The sequence below is a fragment of the Haliaeetus albicilla genome, chromosome 3, assembly GCF_947461875.1.
Source record: "Haliaeetus albicilla chromosome 3, bHalAlb1.1, whole genome shotgun sequence".
In the NCBI taxonomy this organism is placed as follows: domain Eukaryota; kingdom Metazoa; phylum Chordata; class Aves; order Accipitriformes; family Accipitridae; genus Haliaeetus; species Haliaeetus albicilla.
The window spans coordinates 11,560,800-11,581,879 of NC_091485.1; the positions used below are offsets into that span (position 1 = coordinate 11,560,800).

Sequence of the window (21,080 nt, forward strand, 5' to 3'; positions counted from 1 at the left end):
GAACGCTATTTTTAAACGCTTAAGCATTGCCCAGAGTTACTTTATGGAACATAATATTTTAAAACATATGTATATATTGCACATTTAAAACTGTATCTCCATCTCAAAGTCTATAAAGTTAACAAAACATACACACACATGCACATGCAACACATGAAGAAAAGCTTCCCTCATAGACACAAATCCTCATTTTGGTACAACTACATACAGGCCATAAACAAAACTTTATAGACAAAAGCGTAGACAAAAGTTCTGTGTATACAGTAAGGCAAGCATATGAAGTGGAAAAACATCCATCATTACTCAGTATGTCACACTAAAAAGACAGATAAACGGGTAAAATTAGCATTTCCTCTCTAAAGCAATTGCCTCAAGTTGTACAAGGGTTATTTCAACTCCAAATCAGAGCCCATCTTTACTTTAAAAAGAGAGAAGGCATTGTCAAAACAATCTGAAGAGAGAACAAAAGTTTTCCTTTCTGAAATCATAGTAGTATGGTATTTATTTTCTGTAAGACAGAAAATTTAGCCATCTCTTCACTTCTATAGAGTAAGATGTCAAAAAGTTACTTGTCCATATCAACATTCACTTCTTGTATATTTGAACATTTACAAACCGTATGCTTAGCGAGTAAGAATACAGACATATCACCTCCAACATTTTTTTCTCAAGCATCTTTTAAAGGTCCAAGAGCTTCATTTGACAAAGCTATCTAAGATCCAAAGGATCAGGCCAGTTTTCTTTCATAAAGTTTCACAAACTTTTGCTACAATTGCAACTTCAGTACATTAAATACCAACTAGCTTTATCGAAATAAACCCAGGATAAAGCTCATTGTGCTTTGTTTTCTAGGTGTTTAGTTCACGCAAACGAAGAGCCAACATACAGGACTTCGAAAAGTTCACACGTGTGTACAGTTGGTAGATGGCGGTGTATCTATCCGACTTTTATTTTCCTTAGCATCATTCAGAGGTGACTCGTTACCTATCTGGCATTTGAAGACTTGTTTGTAGGCTTTCCTAAAATTTTCAGAGAGAAATGCGTATATAATTGGGTTCACAGAGGAATTGCTGTAAGCCAGGCAGTGTGCAGTGACTCTGAAGAGAAAGGAGGCTTGAGTCAGTGGGAAAACTCCAAATGCAGCCCAGAGATGAATCACGTGATGCGGCAGCCAGGAGATGCCAAAAACCACTACCACCACCAACACAGTCTGTGCTGTCTGAGACAGGGAAAGGAAAACACAGATGTCTGGTGAGCACTTGAAGAATAAGTTTTAAACCTGCTTCAAAACCATTATTTGGGGGGGAAAAAGGTATACTGAGAGAGATCACACTTTGGAATATTTATTACTGATTTTACTCCATTACCTATATGGGCTTTATTTTGCATAGTGAACTACTGCAAGGAGAACTTTAGCCTTGAAAATACCACAGTAAAAGGCAAATGTATGACTCTCCTCGAAGGTAAAAATGATGTTCCGGATTCCCTACACAAAAGCCTAGCCTTTTCTGAGGCGGACATAAGCTTGATGTAAAATAATGATAACACGGGCCTTTGGGAAATCTCATCCAGATCTAATGATCTGTATTTTATGGATTGCTGACAAAATTTCAAGAAAGATCTATTATACATGAAGGCAGCTAGTGGAAGAGCTTAGAGCAGTCAGACAAAAACTTTGCTCCAGTGTCTACAAAAGGAGCAGGGGCTTTTTTGAAAGTCTCTCCTTTAACGTAAAATTCCCACAGGGGGAGTCATACAACAACGTTCTGGGATACAACTAGGGAAAAAAAGAGAAAAGTAAGGAGCTTGAAATTTCCGGTGATTGCGCATTGTCAAAACAAGCCTGGAAATCAAAGCTCACCACCAAATACTGAATTCAGAAAAATGGAACACAAAATATCCTCAGTGCTGTCTCCTGACTCCACTTCTGTTATTTATGAGAGGAAGGGCCATCAAGTTGATTAGATCCATCCAGACAGCCACAGTATCAGTCAGTACAGACCTTTCAGGCGCTGAAGGTATTCTCCCAGGGCACAGGGGAGTTTGACTGTCAATGTTTTCTTTAGCTTCCACTTCAGAAACAGCAGTTAGTGCTTCGCAGTTGCTCAACTAATATCTACTCCTCTAACAACTACCTCTTTCAACTAAATCATTCTCCCAATAAAAGCCTAATATTAATTCCAAAGCATATTATGTTATGGACCATTATAATTACTATCTTAACACTTCACAACATAATTTTTCACATAACTTAGGCTCTTCTTCACAGGCAAAACTAACCCAGTGGCCACAGAGTGATAAATACTGCAGCACAGAGAATATCTAGACTTTTTGCTAGCTTATTGAACTTGGTCTATACTTCTTGAATTGATTAATGCTCAGTAATAATTCAGACTGACCTACCTAATCACAATGTGATTTAACTTATAGAAACTTACAGAAGAAAAAAGTTTGATTTCTGCGGCAACAGGCCAAAATAACTTATGACAGATACTGTTGTTGGTTAGAAAAATCTCACAACAGAAACCAAAGTACATTATATCTGTAGTACGTATAATTTGTTTAGTGTCAAGGATTGATCTGTTTTCACACACAGTTCCTCTATTTAGCCCTGTGGAGTTTTTGCCACTAACAAATAGCCACACAAATATTTTCTCTTTCAGGTCTCATCAGGAGAATATGTACCAACAAGGAAGTACAAATTAAGAGCAGTTCATTCTCCAATTCCTTCAAGGTGTTAACATTCCAACTGAAAACAGATTGTCTGGATACCACATGCACAATTACTTCAAAAGAAGTATATTACTTCAGTTTGTTCAAATTCTAAAAAAAAAAAACCACCAGGAAAATCACTGACTTTCAGTGGACCGTACACATGCACCTGAAAGCAGAGGTTGACACCGTGTCTCTTGTAACTATTTTACTTCAGGTATTTCATATCTGCAGAATAAGTAATTTTGCATTAGGAAACCTCACAACATCTGTTTTATCCCATTATTCCTCCCAAGCCTAACTTCAGAGTTTACCTTTCCAAAATCACCACTACGCCTTGCAACCAAGGTAACACTAAAGGGCAGCTCTTGTTTACCTAATGGGAGCTTGCTTAGGGTTTCTCATTAGCAAATAAAACCCACCTGAAATACATGATGTTAATATTGATGCTTTGTGACCAAAAAGCATGAAAAATAACATTTAGGCACAATCATATTTTTCATTAACTTTTTTCCACACGTATAGCAAATTAATTCTAAGATTCTACTACTGAAATTTTCATAAAGGTTTGAATAAAGCTAGAAATGTATAATTAAGCCTGAAATGCATTCTTAACAAAACAGTAGAAGGAAAAAAAGAAAGATACAGTAACCAGAGAGAGACAGGACACTAGTGAAAAGAGTTGCTTTGAAAAACACGAATGAGGCCTTAGGATCAGAAACTTATTTTCTAAGGCAAAAATAAGTTTTGTGCTGCTTCCTCCCCCCGCCTTTGGTTACTGAACCCTGATACATCCAAGCAGTCTTGGGCCTATCTGTAATGCTTTTCCCTGAAGCTATGAAAGCCAGTTCCTAGCCAGATCTGGTTTTTAATTGCAATTTTTAAGTGCTAATATTTAGAGGAAATGCACAGATATTTCAATTTGAGAATAATTCAGATGAGAGTAGGGATGGTCTTTGAAAAATACACCTTTAGCCTTGATGACATTAAGTGCAAAAGTATATACGTTAAGTATTTTACGGAATCAGGGTCGTAATGCTTTTAATTCGAGGAATTAAAATCTATTGACTAGGATATTTTTCAAAAAAATAGAGAATGCGTAAATAAGAGATAACTTATTGCCTGTTGAGCCCATGTATATCTCATTTACACTGCAGACAGTCTGCATGCCCATATGGTAATTGTGATCAGATCAAATGAAGAGCTATAGCCTAAGGGTTTTTCCTAACTCCACATTCATAAACTGAGAAGTTAGTCAAATGATTACTGTGGTCAAATCTGCTCAAAAATCAGAACCATATTATATTAACTGACAAATTCAATATATAAACACATCTTTGAAATATTGTTCTAAATCTCAAAGCTTATATTCTGCTTTAAAGACCTTTCACGATTCTACTTGTAATCAGTATACAACTTAAGTCTTGAACATAAGAGAAAAAAACTTTTTGTGGAAAATCAATAGAAGAATTGCAGAATCATTAAGACTCCTATCAGTAAGCACAATAAACCTCACTTTAAAGTCTTATCATATAACCTAGGAATTCTTCATAAAACATTAAAAAATTCAGCTAGTTAAAAAAAAAACAAAAACAGATTTACAAGTTAGGGAAAAATGCCTGTGAAGCAAAAAACCCCATTTAATATTAGAGACAGGTTATGTCTCCATGTCTACATTTCAGATGCTCTGAAGTTCAAAATATGGGGATCTCAGGTTATGGCTTAATGCACTGCGGTGGAAAACTTGGATCAGAAAAGATTCCAATCCTGCTAAGTTCAGAGAGACACTGAATACATCATTAAATACTTCATTTCAATTTCTTCTCTCCATTACATCTTTGGCAACAAGCAATATAATACCAAATTAGCTTAGCCATAAAACTAAAATATAGACAAATACATATGGTTAATGAAAGCAACCTACCTTTTTCTTGGATGCTTCTGACTTCTTTGACATGTTTCTCAACTTCTTATGCAGATGATTAAGAACCTGAAAAGATTAATTTGCACCTTGTATTTCACCATTTTCTAAAATTTGAACCCATATATTTGAGACTATGCTCTCCAGTACTGCATGAGTTGCTTACAAACATTACGGATGCAATTTACACATTTCAAAAGTGCACAGTATAAAATCCAAAGGATTTTTCATCTGTGTAAATCAACAGATTCTTCATCTGTGTAAATCAACAAATATGAAGCAGACCACAACTGAATTCTTACATAAAATTTCAGATGTATTACATAACAAATACATATTAGAAATGAACAAGGCAACAAATGGAAACCTATCATGCATCTAGAATTAGCAATCATTCTTCTTCCATAAAAATCTCAATGCTTGTTAATTTAGAATGACCTTTACTGCATGTAACATAAAAAGTGTGTGTTTTGAGTCAGAGCTTTTCTGAGTCACCTGCATAATTTGCTTTCTTCAGATGGATGTTTGGTTAATATAATCAGGATGCTGGCGCTATTTGATCCTTGAAAGAAGCTTAGGCTTTCAAAAATAATTTATACTAAAACGTATCTCACATGAGGCATGACCTTTATCAACAGTTTGATGATACTTGTCATGTACATTTCATAAGTAACTTTTTAAAATACATCTCAAAAAGGCTCATCATCCAAGAGCAGGGTCCAAATTTTAACATAATGATTTACACATAAGATTTTTGGATAGTGGATGCGTAGAGGTGCATGCCCTACTTTATCTGCAGTCATTTTTAACTGAATCTAACATATTCATATAGCATGATTTGTAGGCATGGAGGGCAGGGAATATGCTCTTCAGCTGAATGTGTTTAACAAGTTGTAAACCATACAGAATTAAAAAAAGGACGTGCTTAATTAAATTCAAGGGTTTAATTAAAATATGGTAAGAGGAATTTTTTAGAGATTGTCAGATTTAGAGCTCAGTTATGATGATGACAATGTTAGGTTGCACTTTACAGAGCTCTAAGATGAACTGGGAACAATTTAATAGGTAAGATCATCCAGCATTAAAAGGGTTTTTTTTAAGGAATATAATACTAAATTTTAGGGCTTATAAGGATACTTCTTGAGGGGGGAAAAGGGTATAAATTCAAATTCTCTTATACAATCTAGGGATGTTTTCTCTGTTTTCTTTGGGATGCACAGCTAACCACTACCAGGACAGACACCAGACAAGATGACCTATAGACTTGATCCCACTTTGGCGAAGTTAGAAACATACATAACGAATTAAAAGGAATAAGATGGTATTTGTGAATAACCATAGCTCATCAGTGGGTTCCACTTTGTAAGTATCTACTCTTAGCTACTAGTGAACCACAACCAACTATAAAACCAAAAATTACTTGTAACCACTTAACATTGGAAGTGTAGTTCATTTGTGCTTATCTGTGCACCAACATGTTTGTGCGTGAACGGCTCAGTGCTGCATGCATTCCCTATTCTGAAAGATTAGTCAGGCTGCTACCAAGGTTAACCTGAGCTCTGCAAAGGCAGGAGAAAAACAAATGGGTTTTGTCTGAGAAGGTCCTGTTTTGGCTTCAGCCCTTCTTCTCCAGGAAGAAGCAGACCAGAAGGAAAGGACAGAAGAGCCCCTGAGGTCGAGCAGAAGACCAGTTTGATGACCCTCTGGCTCACACACTCTTTATTCACTGTGTACAAAACAAGTGTATTGCTTAGTCCATGGGTGAAAAATGTAAAACCAAAAAAGAGCATGGGAGAAATACAGTGAAGTTCACTTCCCATCACTCTGCTACCCAGAGACTGTACAGTACTGTGATTTTCCCTCAGCCCCAAACCAAAGTCAGATAAACTCTTCCCAGAAATCAAATGCAAAATCTTCTTTTAAAGTTACAAACATTTTTTTCTGAAATTTTTAGCACAAATTTTTGCATTGTATCTCTCTCCAGTCCAAAGAAAATGCAGTAGACAGAACTGTGAAACTGGATATTTGGGGGGGGGGCTGAGAGGGTGAGGGGGGGTGGAGGGTTTTATCGAAGATTTAGATTATAACCTTCCAATGAATGCTTCTCAACTTCCCCTCTTTCAGGTCATATACGTACTTCACAAAATAAGTCTCTGCAGTGAAAATGTGCTGGCTCTACGTGGTAGTGTACCAGATGGTATGCAAACCAGCAGCAAGAGAAATAGGCAGAATTTAATTACCTATCAACAGCAGTGGAACAGCACTCAGAGACCTACGCAGAACACCATGGAGGGATATTAAGAGCCATGTTTATGCACAAACACTACAAGGCAATTCAAAGACATCTCTCCTCACTGCCCTGTTCAAATTATCTCTTCTCTGGGCCAATGAATAATCAATTGTTCTTCTAACAGCCACTGTCACTTCACCTGAATGAATAATAATTCTACATGTGCCTCTTAATTTATCTTAGGTTATTTCTGTAAAGAAAGTATTTCAAAATGTCCACTGATATATTTGCACGTGCATTTTTAACTCATGGAATGAAATACCCACCTTTCTAAAAAATAGGTCACAACCTGTTCTCATAAGGTCTTACATTTTTAAAAAATTCAGCTCTGTGGAAAAATTAACTCTTTACATGGAACTTTTCTAACTCCAGCTTTCATGTACCTGTCAATCAAAGATCTTATCTGGCTCTCAGGGAAGAAATAGCTTTCCTGTTTTCTGGAGATGAGGGTGGGGTGCTGTGGGAAGAAAGTTATGTTGTTGTGAAAGAGGGTGTCAAGGAGACTTGTAGGATCATAGAAGTATAAGAAGTTCCAGTCTGCTCCAAACTGTACTACCACGACTACCGCTGGTGGCATTTGGGAGGCCCTGGATTTTGCCTACAGAATATCCTTTTTTTGTTTGTTTGTTTTATTTTGTTTCCCCAGTTGTTTCAGGGACTGCATTCAAGATGGTTTGAGAGCCCAGGCTGAGGGACTATAACCAAATAGAGAAAGGGGGTTTTCCTATAAGCAAGAGAGAGAAAAATAGCTTAAACTGTCTCTGCCTATTCACACAAGTCTACCAAACAGTGTAAAAGTTTAAAGTCTACACTGTTGCAGAGCATATTTCCTGCCTGGCTGTGTATCATCCTTCCACTGACTACACCTTCATTATCAGCCATCGAAAATCATGCAGCAGGAACACCTGCCCAAGGTCATTATCTAATAAGAATGAACTGTTTGTTTAACAGAGTCATAATGTGAGCATTACATTCTGAACCATATTTTATAGTATGAACCTGATTTAAATTCGAGTGCCATTGCCCGCAATCCATTTTTTAAAGTAATGCTGCTGCTTCTATTGTCATAACAGATCCTTCACCCTCTTTCGTTTAATAGTGTGTTGCTAATGTGTCATAGCCTTTATTTTTTCTTTTGAGTGTAGTTTAATAAAGTTTTCCCTTGCTGGTCAGCAAAATTTAAGATATAATATCTTAAGCCAAGAACCATATGAGCTTGTGTTTTATGTTGAGGCTCTTACTTTTTATGGCTTACTTTTAACAAAGTCTTTAAATCACACATGACTTCCATGAATTCAGAATGTTTAGAATGATAGATAATAATGGAAACTTTCTTAAGGCAAGAAATATTTTTTTTAAAAAAAAGCTTTTAACATTATAACATCTATAAAAGGAAAAATTTGCCAATGATTTTAGGTGTCCAGCCTACAGGTTTGATCGAAGGAGCTCTGACTTGCAAGGACTGAATCCTCATTAACTGGGTACTCAAAAGCAGAGGCACCTAAAATCAGCTGTCACATTGCACTACCCTGGCAGATGTCAATTTTTAGAAGCTCCCTAGGAATCATTTATCACTTTGCCCTTTAAGAACATACTAGTGAGCAAACATTGTGGCAGTGTTACAAAACACATACAAAAAGTCAGCATTAAAAAAATATGGCAAGTAATACAATAAGCGGTAAAAAAATAAGAATACAGGCTGTCTACTTGTACGCAGTGCTGTAACTCAACTAATAACTATCTAATCACTGTCCCTCTGGTTGGAGTAGTAAGCTCCTTTCAAGAGTAGTTCTGTGAGCCAACAAAAGCTGGTTTCCTGTGGATTTGTGGTTTCTTGACTGTGTGTTCCCCAAAAGATGTGTGTTCCCAAAAAGATATGTCTCCTCCATGAGTAGACGCTACATAAGACCTCTTCCCCCTGTGGCTTGTCTGATGTATAACAGCTGAGTGCAGACTGGCTCTCCTTAAAGGAGAGAGGATGACAGAGATTCTACACGTTCTTCCTTGACTCCTGTTTTCACAAAACCAGGGAAATATAATTGCTCCTGATATTTTCACTCCTTTATCAAATTTGGTTGAAATTGAACAAAAGTTATTTGTGGGAGAGAGGAAACAGGTAGCTCTTCACACATGACACAGACCACAATCTCATAAATCCCTGCCTTGAGAACACATCACGTGAGATTTCCAGTTCTGATTTTGTGGGAGGACACTGTTTTCAAATACCTCACGTTATTTCAGCACTTCCATAAGTTGTAACAGTATTGCTATCCACTGGGGAAAATACAAATCTCTCCTAACATATTTAAGAGAGTGAGAGAGAGAAAGAACCCGGCTCCCTATTAGAGTGCCTAAAAAATGAGATGTTCAAAACCGAAAGTTCAGTTGCAATTTGCTTATAAAAAAAAACAGACTGCCTTAAAGGAGTCTAGAAAAGGCAATATATTCAAATAGAGAAATGAGTCTCCTTTGTCTTAATATACTGTATCAGAAGATTGCATTATTTAGCTGATCCGCAGTTCATGAAAACCAGTGAAGTCCGTAAGAAATGAATGCATTTAGTTTTGTAATACTTCTGAGGCTATTACACAGCAGCAATCCTCTAACTCTGCGTGCATTCAGAAGCCAAAAAACTTGTAACTTCATAGTACTTTAGTGACATTGATAACAGCTCGCAGTGACCACTTTGCTTGAGACCTGTGAGAGTAGCAATGGCTTTGACAAATCTAAAGCTCCAGCTCCGATTTTCAACTACTATCACCCTTCATTTCTCCCTCACCCTGCCCCACGTGCCAAAATATTGCAGTTGGAGATTTGCCAGTGGCTCGTAATGAGGGCAGGAATGAGCTTTTAGGCTGCAGGGTACAAATACCTCCAATGGCCTTGTACAAGTCACGGCATTTTTCAGCTTCATTGACACTGATGGGAATACCAGGTACCTCCTAGGTATCTCCTAAAACTCATCCCTTCAGGTTGGATCTTCCAGCCTGACACCATGGCAAGCAGGACCACACACACAGGCTCAAAACACATCACCAAGCAAGGGTGAGATCCTAGGCTGGCAATAATTTAAGCACAAGATGTTAGGTGTAACTTCGAGTAGCCTTGATTTTATGAACTTGTTCTGGACATGCCTTTCACATAGGGTTGCTTTGTTGGTTTGGGTTTTTTTGTGCTTTTTTTTTTAACTACATATTCATACTAATATTGAGAGATCTACTTCTGTAGTGGTGCTTTGTAACAATGTGGTGCGTTGTATTTACTATGCTTATACTTTGTTTAAGCATATTTCCCCCTTTTTCCCCCCTACACTATGCAGGACTGTGGTAATTTTGAAGGACTTGTTTTCAGTCTTTTCTCATATAATTAGACTTTGAAGGCTGGTACTTTACACTGAAACTGAAGATGCTTTGGCTTTGAAAAATATAAGAATTCTTAATAGCTGAAAAGCTCCCTCCGCACACATTCTGTAACATTGTCCCTGAAATATGTAATATTTTCTTAAAACTCTGATGATCTATGGCTGCCGCAAGTTTCACACAGCTCCGTCATATTCACCACTGTAGATGAAACACTGGTGTATTCACCCAGGGAAAACAGAACTCAGTTTATGCATGAAAATATGTATTTCTTCACCTTTTGCCAGGTCAGACTTGTTTCATTACAAACAGTAATTTAGAAATGTTATCCTTTGAGTTCTACGTAAGTTGGTTTTAGCAGAGTTGAATGCCATTCTAGCCTTAATTTGCACATCACAATTAAGTTGCTGTAAAATGCATACAAAACTGAACAGAACATAAAATTATTTGTTCAAATTAAATACTTTAATTACATCTATTGAACTTGCCAATTAAAGAACTGACTTCTCAACACTTGAAGCAGTCCTTATATGCAAGAGCAGACCTATCATCTCAAATGTTAATTACTGCCTAAGGAGAAATCCTGCTACTGAAGGTTGCTGGCACAGAAACAGGAGGATCTCTGCCTAACTCAGCAGGTAGCAGCCGGTGCTCCAGATCCTGTCCAGCAGCAAACAGTGGACCCTACGCCAAAGGCCGCAATTAATATTCACAGAAAAATGCGACAGTTTGCCTGAGCAGAAAAGTCCTTAAATGCACTTATTCAGGCACCCTTACTTATTGCTTTTTCCTCCCTGGGTCCTCATGCACTGCTCCCTAGCACCACCTGCCCTTGCTGGAGTCGGAGGTAAATCTCTCATAACCGGGGCAAGAGAGGGCTCACAGGGACCAGGCAGCGTGATGCACTGGTTTTGCTCTTAACACGTTAACTGCATCAGACCAAATGGCCGGGTTTGTGTCATTTGTAAGTGCACTGCATTTTAAAGAACTGCAATTCTTTGCCTGAAGCCTGACCAACTTGTTGCTTTGTTGTACTTCATTTGAGTTAAACTCCTCATACGGCACTGCAAGAAAATAGGATAGTTGTGCTGACAGAGAAAGCAGCAGAGCACTGGGGCTTCTTAGCACTTTGCAACAAGGAAATCTGGCAGAGGGACCCCAGTAACTGCCAGACCCCCCCCACCCTGTGCAATCCCTGTCCTGACCTGTCTGTGCCACACACACACACGTGCCCCCCAGCCATCCCTCGGCTATAACACCGGCCCTCTCCCTTTGGGCCACAAACTCACCCCTGCCCCGTGTCCTCCCGACAGTGCCACGTCCCTCCACATGCCCACAGACGGCCCCACAGCTCGTGGACACCTGCCACCATCGCGTCCCCCCATCCCTCTTACATACCCTTCCCCACTACCCGCTTTGCCCCACCTTGGCATAGCAGAAGGAGATGAGCAGCAGCGGGAGCAGATATCCGAAGACGAATGTGCAAACCACGTAGACCTTCTTGTGGCGCGGGTTGGGCCAGTGCTCCCAGCAAAAGGTCTGGTTGCTGGCCTCGCGGTGGAAGAGGTGCTGGTGGTGAGCCACAGGGGAGGCCATGGCGAAGGAGAGCGCCCAGATGAGCCCCACGCCCAGCAGCGCGTTGCGGGAAACGCGCAAGGCCGAGGAGCGTCGGGAGTGGACGATGGCCACGTAGCGGTCCACGGACATGGCCGAGAGTGTGAAGATGCTCACCAGCATGGAGACGGTGAAGAAGTAGTGGATGAACTTGCAGATGAAGGCGCCCAGCACCCAGGTGGGGAGCACGTAGACCGTGGACTGGAAGGGGATGCAGAAGAGCAGGTAGGCCAAGTCGGCGATGCTCAGGTTGAGGATGAAGATGTTGGTGGTGCTGCGGTGCTTGCCTGGCTTGCTCCTCGCCAGCACCGTGATCACCAGCGAGTTGCCCAGCACCCCCAGGGTGAAGATCAAGCCGAAGACCACCAAGGTGATGAAGTTCTCGATGCCGATGCCGAAGAGGGGCTTCCCCTCCGCCACCGGCAACCCGGAGAGGTTGAACTCCCCGCGGGGCGACTCTACCCCAGCTCGGGACCGGTTGAGGGGTACCACCGTGGACTCCCACGCCTCCATCCTCCCCCTTCCCCGCAGGCTGAAGTTCCCGCGGGTGGAAAACGGAGACCGCTGTGAGCCAGGGGCGGCCACCCCCCACGCCGGGGAGGGAGGCAGGAGGCTGCCTCCGCGCAAGATGCGCCTCCGGGCGCGGAGGGGGTGCGGAGGGGGACGCGGCCGCCCCCCCCCAGCCCCGGCAAGCAGAGCTCTTCTCCCGGCTTGGCCGCCGGGTCCGCCGCCCCCCCCCCTCCCGGCCGGCGGAGACGCTCCGCCCGCGGCCGCGCAACCCCACGCCGGGGCCGCCCCGCGGAGCGGCGGAGCCTCCGCACCCCCCCGCGCTGGCGGCCGCCTGCTGCTGCGGGAGACTGAGCTCCCCGGGGATGTCTTCGTGGGGAAGGAGAGGTAGGGGGTTTTTTTCCCCTTTTTCTTTTTATTTCTTTTTTTTTTTTTTTTTTCCCCGGTTTAGCTTGCCATTGCCTCCCGGGCGGGCCGCGGGGAGGGAGCGGAGGGAAGCCCCCGCCTCAGAAAACTTCTTTTTGCTTTTTTGCCTTCTCTCCTAGGGAAGCTCAGAAGTGGCGTCTTCCAGCACGGCTGGAAGCCAAGGTCCAGCTCGGCTTAAATGAACTCTCCCGGAGAGGCAGAAATAATTAAGCGCCTGCGGGAAACCTACCTCAACAGGTAGCCGGCAGCGAGAGTTAGTCCGGACTCGACACCGCCCGCGCTCGCTGTTTTCACCTCGTTCACAGGTTTTCAGTCATCATCCCCTAATACGCAGCAGCTCACAGGATAAAAGGTGGCAGAAAAGGCTGTTACTCGTCAAAAAAAAAAAAAAAAAAAAGAAAGCCTGGCCGCTTTTGACGCTCAAAGCAGGTTTTAGCGGGGCCGAAAGGCGAGGTTCTGAGAAGCCAAACTGGGCGAAAGACAAAACTTCCTCCAGAACGTGGGGGCGAGTTCGTGGAAATAGTCCCACGGGCACATCGGACCTTGTGAAACGAGACAGGTTGGCCGGAGGGTTCTGACCCGGTCGGTTCCAAATTGCCCGCCGGTGAGCTCCGGCTGGTTCTGTCGTGCTTTATCCCTCTTCCCTTAGGGATCCTGAGTGCCAGCTGTTAAAAAATCCCCGTGTGACAGAGGGTGCACGCCGGGCACACGGCTGAAGAAGGTCCAGGCTGGGAGAGAGACGGCTTTTTCCCGTTTTCCAGCCGTTTTCCCGTGGGAGCCGAAGGGACGAGCAGAGAACTGCTGGGATGCGCTGCTGCAGGCGACGAGCCTTTTGTTTGCTTCTTTAGCGGTCCGCGGTTTGACGGGTTTTTTCTACCTTTCCCGTTGCTTCTTATATTGAGGCATCTCAGCAGCTGCACATCAGCTGACTGCAGAGCTATTGACTTCTGCAGGTCTGGATTTTAATTACACTTATGTACGGTCTGGTCCATTATGTCCAAAGGAACACACAATGGGAGAGCACAATTCAGTTTCTATAGATCTGAGAAACTTTTACTGGGATTGAACTGATTTCTGTGTCTGTTGTAACTCAGTTTAGAAGTTACAAACGGTTTAAGCAGAAATAAACTAGTAAAGATTCCTAAAAGACTTGTGGGTTTTTTTTCTAACGTGCACACCTTGTCATTTTGTTGACATGTTTGATCACCATGCAAACCTACTAGTTTCTACTTCTGTACCGTATTTGAGAATGGACATTGTTAAACACTTCTAGAATATATCAGATACTGCGGACTTTTTGGAAGTGCTCTGAGTGTATTGTGAAAACAAATACAAGTCTTTATAGACTAATATAGAATATTAGACTGGTTTATAGACAAGTAAGCAGGAAAAAATGAGTACAGAAACAAAATCAGTTTTAAGGGAAAGCAACCTGAAAATCACATTAGTGATCTGGATGGGAGCGTTGACTCCATTAGTTTCCTTAGAAGTTTAATTGACAGTTTTGCAGTTCAAGCTTTGTTTTCCTGTTATGTATATATTGTAAAGTATATAGCTCTTGTAAGGCTGCCCCTGAGCATTAGGGAAAAAAAAACAACAAAGAACACAACTATATTGTAGCTTTTCTGTTAGACCTACAGGCTTCAGCTTTTACATCAGTGAAGGAGAGTTCCCCCATTGACAGCACTCGTGATTCCTGTTAAGATCACTGTAAACAAACAGGTGTTGACATTTTAATCCACTGTTCTTGTTATCTAGACTGAGTAAAATTTTCACGCAATAGAAGGTTCCAATGGAGAAGTTGTTATGAATTCAGTACAAATAATTATATAATTAAATACACAAATTACTTGAAAAAGCGGGAGAAAAAAAAAAATCAGTGAAAAAATTACCTTACGCTTTAGGAAAATAAAGTTCTTATCTTTGCAAAAGAGATCTCTCAAGCATGTGCCTCACGCATTTCCTTGAATCTAGTTTTATTGAATTTAGTCCCAAACACCTTTTGACATGAAAAGATCTACTTTTATAAAAACTAAAATAGCCTATGAACTTCAGAAAAAGCAGGAAATTACATGCAATCTTCTTCTGTCTCTGGCCAGGATCCACAGTCATCTTTATCAGATGTTATTACTCACCTCCAGCAAAGTATTTTGGCTCCATGATTTTCCATAGCAATCAATAGGAAAAATGGTAGAAGAAATCTATAAAGGAGCTGGGAACCTAAGTACCCTGTTAGGTCTAGACCTACATGTTTACTCCTCAGGGGCTTAATCTGAAGGATACTACTGAGAAAAAATATCACAAGGATGTCCTTCCTTTTGCTCACTCCAATGGTTGGGTACCTTATTTTTCATACGGTTTCAATAATAAAAATATTTGACTTACACTGCTACTTTTTTGTTTCAGGAAAGAGAAATCATTTAACAATCCAACAAATTCATTTAAAATATTCATTACTACTAAAGTCTTTGTTACTATGTAATGTATATATAATAAACATATCATCAAAATAATGTCAGTGAAGTGCTTTTATATTTAAAAATGAACATTTCCTTAGCACCTCAGAAACAATAAACAATGCATGTGTTAATACAGATTTCCTATACTTCTTAGCTACAGGCCCACTGTCCCAGTTTTCATTTTTAGGATACATTGAATAAGTGAGGCACAAAAATCAGAGGCTGATTATACAAATTTATACATAGGTATATGTCTTTATACATTGTTTCATTCTACAGGAATAAAATGTGTATAACAGGACATACAACTTCAGAGAAGTGTTTCAGTAAAACCCTGTATAAATTCTCTCTCTTTTTCCCCCCCCTGTAGTGAAAATGAAGCTGGAGTTGAGGTTCAAACCTCTAAACAGCACCCCAGTGTCAGTATAGAGGAAAAATGTGAAGTGTATTTATATTAAAGCATATGAGTAGCTCTGAAAATTTTAGAAATCTTTTGACAACTCAGCCCTTAGCTGATTAACCAGTTTTCTTTGCTGCAAAAATATTCTCCAGATTTGGTCATGTTTCGTTTATAAAACACAAGGCTGAAAATAGGCTTATTTTGAAGACTGACTCTTTTTTTATTTGTGAAACAAGATCAGGCGCAACAGTCACATCAGCGGTACCCCATTATTTTTCTTTACAACAAGTTCCTGAAGTAGAAATTTACATTTTAAAGGCAGATGTGAACTTTCAATATCACTGAAAAGCTAAATAAAAAAGTTTGTGATTCATAACCCACCTGTGATTCACCTTCTATAAAGTTATTAGTATGGAAAAGTCAACTACCTTTAAGCATTAACTCCCCTTCTATTTATATTCTGGGGAATAATGTAACCCTGAGGTCATAGTTGTCACTACATTCAGATTTCCATAGTGGAGAGGTTTCACTAATAAACTGAAGTTTATTGCTTCTTGCTGACATTTAGAAAGAAGTAAACATCTGTCCCTATTCGTTTGAGAGCCATTGCCTCTCCGTCACAGAATTTATGCTGATTTTTTCCCTCCTAGTTCTCTATTCCAGTTCTTAAAAATCATTTCTAAAATAGCCTTTAAAATGCAGGCAATCAAATGCAGAGAACTAAATTTGAAGCTATAGTTTCCAAAATCCCATCCGTATTTTGGATTCAAAATCCCTTCCGTATTTTGGATTACAATTTAGTGCTTTAAATTAGTATTCTAAAGGTATGACTTAAAAATTATATATGAAAACATGCACCCATACTTTATTCAATGCCTGGCAATTTTCTCTGTGAAAATGACAGAAGCTAATCACCATGGTCTAGCAACATGATCTTGCTTTATAGTTGTTGAAAAGAGATGCTTGTTTCACTTGCCTTGTTTTGTGACAAATACCCCATGAGATGCTTTTTAATGTTGGCTGCAGAAGCAACTTGCCTGTGCATAAAAACACAACTGGGTTTTATTTAAAACAGAGACCGTAAATACCTGATTTTCCTTGACATAACAGAATCAAGAGTATTTTGATGAGGGCTTGTAATACAACATAGCACAATAGAGCAAGTCTTATAAAACTCAGGAGAGTGCAGCAGGGATCCGGGTCACGGGCACGGTGTCTGCAGAAGTCATTTAAATGGACACTTAGTCTACCTTCAAATAGCTTCATGAAACAGGCATCTGACTGGTTCGAGGTAGTCGGGCAAGAATAGAAAGGGTTAAGTTCTGTAAGATGACCTTCATGTTTCTATATAGGGAAAATAGATATACAAGCTAGAGGAGACACCTCAGCCATGTGGGAAGCATCCAAGTAAGTTATCTATGCTGAAAGGGATGACAGTGGAAGGAAGTCACTTGGAAAGCACGACTGCTGCTGAAGCAGGTCAAGCAACCAGGAGCCTGCAGGTTGTTTTGTCGGGGGTCAGCACCAGACGCAGGCCAAGAAAGCCACTGCCAAAGGCAGTGAGCAGGCTGATGTAAATAAAAAGGCCAGGGTCCCACCGCCTAGCCCTGGAGACCTTGGTCATTGGGGCAGTTCTTTGGGCAAAGAGAGAAAACGGGTGGGTAGGAGGACAGCAGCCTGTGGAAAGCGGATGGGGCATCCTTCCCAGCGGTGGCCACTGCCACCAGCCTCCCCTCCATCGTGTCGGCAGCAACCTTGGCTTTCTCCATAGCTGCTCAGAAAGGGCTTGTGTGTCAGCAGCATCCTGGCCTTGGCTTGACCCCGGTCTTCCCTGCTCAAGGGAAGCAAAACCCAATTTGTCCACATTGCTGAGGAGCCTGGAGATGGCTCCAAATACAACTACGCAAGAAAAAAATACGAGGGGATTGCCATTTTTCTGCAGGTATCGTGTCCAAAAAGTGTGTAAATCATGTGATTTTGATTGCTCTTGGAATACTAAAAATTTGTTATATGGATGGCTATATAAGCAGAGATTTATAGTTTCTAGGAAAATGGTACAACTATACTTCTATAGCTGTGCAAAGGCCTTGTGCAGATATAGTAAAGAAAAACAAGTTTTTTGTAGACAAAACCTGCAGGTTCACTATTTCTGTTAATTCTATATGGCAGACTGTCATCATATAAATTGTGAGGCAGGAAGAGAAAACCCTAAGGTGGATTTAATAGTCTTCATTAGAATTACTATTAGAATTACCAAGAGATCCTGACCGCTTTTCGAAACAAGTTTCCTACCTTCTAGTTAAATAGCCTGACAAAATCAATTTCAGTTACAAAGTTCTGGGGATGACTAGAAGGCTATTTTCTTTTACAGGTTTGTATGCTCACCATCACTTTACTACTGTTATGACTTCGGCTGTGTCAGAATTTGAGGGAAGGACATTAAAATATAGAGATCAAAATGACAAATTCAAGATAGAAGAATCATTCCATAGTTGCCATAGATCTTAACTTAAGGTCTTGCAGAAGCCAGTTTTCAGTGCTGCTGTCAGCTCTCTGGGTTTTGGTGAATCCTTTTTCCAGCTCTCATCGTTTTTCTGATAGAACAGAGACTGGTTTTACTTTCAGGTAATTAGTGAAACTTTTTTATTGCCATGGATGGAGGCAGCTTAAACTTGATTTTGTTTGAGCCAGACTTTTCTTCTTTACTGATTTTGGTAACTACCTGTGTTGGTGCTTATTGAATCAGGCACAGCTGTACGATGTTTTGATTTGCTCTGGGAGAGGGCTTCGTTCAGAGTCCAGGTCATTAGACTGATTCTATTTTTCATTGTTCTGAGAGTTCATGGGAGGTGTTATTACTCAGAGTTTATTTGAAGTTTACCAAAAATATAGGTGAGGTTGTCTTCCCTTCCCTCATCTCCCAAGACTCGCTGAGTACATGAAGAGTACCATGAAAGAGGGTTCTGCTGGAGGAGTTCCTAATCTAACTGCCCTGCATCTCAGAAGGCAAACAGAAATCAGGAGGAAGAAAGGTTAATGATGTATAACCAGTCTTCATAAATACCTGTTTATCCTTAAAAACGTCATTGATAGAAATCCCACCACCTTTGTAGACACTCTGTTTTAGTGCTGAGCTATCATTTACAATCAGAAAGCTGTTTGCTATTGTTAACTTACATTTCTAGTGCAGCAATTTAAGCATGCTCCTTTCTGATCCGTGGATATGGAAAACAGTTTATTCTATTTCCTTTTGCAGACACTTTGTAATATTTGAAGACTCACAGCCCTTGCTGGAGGCAGTTCAGATTCACAGGTGTCCACCTGGCAGAAGGACTTGAGGGAAAAAAGTTGATCCAAAATACAAAGATTGCCTACGCTTGTCCTCCTGGAAGGAAAACAGCAATGTGCCTTGATGTACAATGATCATTTTTAGTGAATTCAGAGGATTATACAAGCTGTCCTAAAGAAGCATTGAAAGTAGACATAATGCTGGAGTATGCCTACTGCGTGTCTTTAGGTGTCCCACTTTTCCTTTCAGTCCTGCGTACAGCCCAGTCCTTTGCGGACCTAACATGGAGCAAAAAAAGCTGCGGCTGCTTTCGGTTATCAAAACCCCTCATGACATTATTTTTGAGGTGTTTCACCCTGAGGACTCACGAACAGTAAAAATCAACATGCAACCGGAGCAGTTTCATATTTAATTAATGACAGTGATGAAATCTGGCTATCTGTCAGAAGAGAAATTATTCCTGTGTTTTCTTTGGTATTTTTAATATATTGATTTTCTTTTGAGTTTTAGTTTGGTTTTGTCATGCAAAAGAAGACAAAGTAAGTCATTCTAGGTTGGCTGGCTTCTGGCTATTCCTTTTCTTTTTCCTCCTTTTAAAAACATTCTGGAAGCCAGCCTTTGAAACTTCTATTTTTGAATAAAAAGTACATTTTTTTGAGTGCTAATTATGCTCAGCTTCCACTTATATCCCACTGAGTAAGTGTCCAGGAACACCTAAGTCAATCACAGCATCAGGTCAGTAGATTATAGAATTTGCATAACTTGGTGAATCTATTTCTATTTTTTTAACAATATTTGACCCTGAGGTTCACTGAGGTTGAAATCTATCACTGGTATAATTTGGCTCAGCTGAAGCCTTGTCAGTTTGTATCAGTCTTGTATCTGAGTCTCGACTTTTTATAAAAAGCCATTTATTAAAGAAAACCCCAGCCTATATTTACATATTCATTTAAGAATTTAATACGATAATATTGGTTAAAATGCAAGCTTTTTAGTTTTGTTATGGTAACCAGTGTTTGATTATTTTTCTTTAAAGAAAAACTAAAACACTTGAAAGAAAGAGAAAAGTATGGATACAGAAACTAAGGAGTTTTCTATTACTCCAGTCTTACTTCTCGTATTGTTTTCTGTACATTTGTATTAAAGACTTTTAAAAGAAAAATATGCAAAAGATGCATACAGAGTGAATCTGTAGCTCATTTTATCTTTATGAGAACACACTGATGTTCATTAAACTGTTTCAGTCATGAAAGCATGACTTTATTCATTAAATACGTTCTTTTGCTATTCTTACCAAAAACATCATGTAGTAGTCGAGACCACTGTCTATCAGTTGTATCTATCAGTTGATTTCTGGAGATAGAATTAACTCTTCTGATTTTTTCAATGTAGAAAAAATAAACAATAGATAAAACGTATTTCTTCTGAGATGCAGAGACCCCCGAGTAGTGTTGTTTAAATCCTCAGCAGAGCTTATGCAAATTGATATTAATGAAACAAAAATACTTCAGGGATTTGGTTTTACTGCATTTTTCCTATTATTTTATATTATGATCTTTTCTAAGAGGAAGATGTTTGCAGTTATACAAGTTTTTTGCAGCGCTGTTGAAAAATGTGTGGCTCAAAGAGACGCATAATATTATATAGTAATTATTGAAGAGAATGGTTTTGTACTTCTACTGTCTTAGGATAAATCTGCGCTAGGCCTTGTTAAAATTCTAAAGGAAAATTTCAGTGTTTGAAATTTTTGCTATGTTAGGTTGTTGAAAAGAAATCAGCAAATTCACATTTCTCTCAGCTGCTTAACAATCACTAATCAAATTAAAAAACTGTGGACAATGTAATATAGACTGATTTGAATCAACTGATACCGAACTAACTCATGGCTGCTTACATTGACATAACAGTGATATAAATAGTTTATTTTTGTATTTATTAATCATCTCTAAACCAGAAAGATTTCATGTCTAAATCTGTGTAATACATTACATATTTTCTGCAACAGTTTGGCTATATTTATGGAAAGTGCAGAACAATGTACTATTGTTGAGGACTTAAAATGAAGCAGAAATGCTCTGAGAGCATTCTATGTAGTCATTAGGT

At 39.8% G+C, this 21,080-nt stretch overlaps 1 protein-coding gene across 1 annotated transcript; it reads right to left on the reverse strand.

Moving 5' to 3' along the window:
• Positions 1-484: 484 nt before the first annotated feature.
• GALR1 (galanin receptor 1) lies at positions 485-12,432 on the reverse strand. Its single transcript, XM_069778579.1, has 3 exons — positions 11,708-12,432; positions 4,637-4,702; positions 485-1,219 (listed from the first exon to the last, which is right to left on the reverse strand). The coding sequence occupies exons 1-3, from the start codon at positions 12,407-12,409 to the stop codon at positions 902-904; spliced, it is 1,086 nt and encodes a 361-aa protein (XP_069634680.1). The 5' UTR covers positions 12,410-12,432; the 3' UTR covers positions 485-901.
• Between the last annotated feature and the right edge of the window lie 8,648 nt (positions 12,433-21,080).